The 1688-nt window shown below is 60.2% G+C and overlaps 1 protein-coding gene across 1 annotated transcript; it reads right to left on the reverse strand.

Annotated features, from left to right (window-relative positions):
- Positions 1–1382: 1382 nt before the first annotated feature.
- Positions 1383–1688, reverse strand: DQ04_19231000 (hypothetical protein; the record flags this gene model as incomplete). The annotated part of the gene is made up of 1 exon (XM_009317798.1): positions 1383–1688. A coding segment is annotated over one exon (306 nt), but the record flags the coding sequence as incomplete, so codon positions are not given.

Below are 1688 nucleotides of genomic sequence, written 5' to 3' on the forward strand. Positions count from 1 at the left end.
AAGCCGTACCGCCGCTACTAGTACTGGTGGGGCTACTCTTGTTGTGCCTCTCTCCGATGTGGCCAGTATCGTGAACGCCTGCCTCGCCCAACACAGTATTATGCAGCAATGGGCGTTGGGACGGCAAGAGCTTTTGCGCTGCGAGGAACATGCCTTCATATCACTACTTCTGCAGCTGCAGCAGTTCCTGATCATGGGGGTTATGCGTCACGCCATGGGTGTGGAAGAAGAGCCTGCGACGTTGTCGCCGCCACCAAAGGAGCAGTTTGAGTGTGTGACAAGGCACGGCGAGGTAGATACCAGCAGCTCTATGACGCCGCGCGTCGGCGAAGGAAAGGGGGAGGAGCCCACATCGTGCCGACATGTGCCAGCAGCCAGGTCTTCTTCGTATCTTCGTCGATTCTTGCACCACGGCGACTCCGCAAACGAGCTGACTCCGCGGACTGAAAGAAGGCGTCAAGGCGGCTACAACAGCAGCATTCGTCAACAGGAGAAAGTGGATAATGGGAAAATGAGAACGGTGTTGACGCGGAGGCTGAATGATTCGCCACGACGCTCGGTGTCCTTTCTCCAAAGTGCTGAAGAAGCGCGTGAGTTGGACCTGGTGCAGACACCGTCGCGACAACCCCCTCAGAAGGCAGCCTTCCTGCGCCACCGCACGCCCACGACCAGGCCAACGCCAACGCCGCCCAAAAGACGGATAACAGCAGGATCCGCACCCACCTACCGCCTTAGCTCCCCTGCGACGGCCGTCTTCGCCAATGCTGCTGGTGCATCCCCGTCGCGGGGGCGAGTGCGGACTGCGACCCCAACCCCGCCTCAGCGGTCAGAATCTCGGCAGCAAGACGAAAAACAGCACCAGCAGGAAGCAGCGGGGCTGCGGAGGAACACCAAAGCGGCGCCCCCACAAATCGACCGCGGAGTTGTTGTTGAGTATTTGCGCCAGTTGCTGCATCCAGCGTTCAACAGTGGAACGCTCTCCGCCGCGCAGATAAGTGACATTGTGCAGCGGACAGCCGGCGGCCTTTTGGACGGAGGCTTCGGGGACACCATTCCGGGGGCACCGCAGTGGAGGCAGCGGCTGTGGATGCAGGTGGAACGCCTTTTGGGGGAGGCACTCGTCGGAAAACCGTGAAGCGACGTCGTTGCCTCGCCTTCTTCCTATATTCCCCTCTCAGTTTTCATGTTTTTACCGCTATCCCTTATCGATGAGTCAACCCTTCTTTGTTTTGTTATTGGCATTTGCTGGGATTTGTTATGATTGACTTTTTCGTTCTGCCCCGGCTTCGGCGCATCGCCAAGAGCCATGCGCACATGCCAACATTGCCGCTCTGTGCGTTTTTTTTTTTGTGCCTTTGCCTTCCCTGCTTCTTCTGCGAAGGCTAGCTGAAGTAGTAACGGCGGTCCGCCTTCGATGCGCCTTTGCCTCCCCCTGGCACCATCACCCCATCCCCTTCCGCATCACGGAACGCCCGCCCACACGGGACGGAGCGGGAATGAGTCAGAATGGCGCCCTTTCCGCGCGACGGCCTCCCTACAAACATGGGCTGCACGCGCACAAACGGCGCCAAAGATGCATCACTGGCGCGCGGCTTTTTGCTCGCGCCTGGTCCCGACCGCCCCTCCGAGAGGACGCCCGGAGCGGAGCGCTCGGCGGCATGTCCGGGTGGCGGGGGGCGCGCGCGTCC

Source organism: Trypanosoma grayi, assembly GCF_000691245.1.
Source record: "Trypanosoma grayi strain ANR4 Tgr_1923_V1, whole genome shotgun sequence".
Taxonomy (NCBI): Eukaryota; Euglenozoa; class Kinetoplastea; order Trypanosomatida; family Trypanosomatidae; genus Trypanosoma; species Trypanosoma grayi.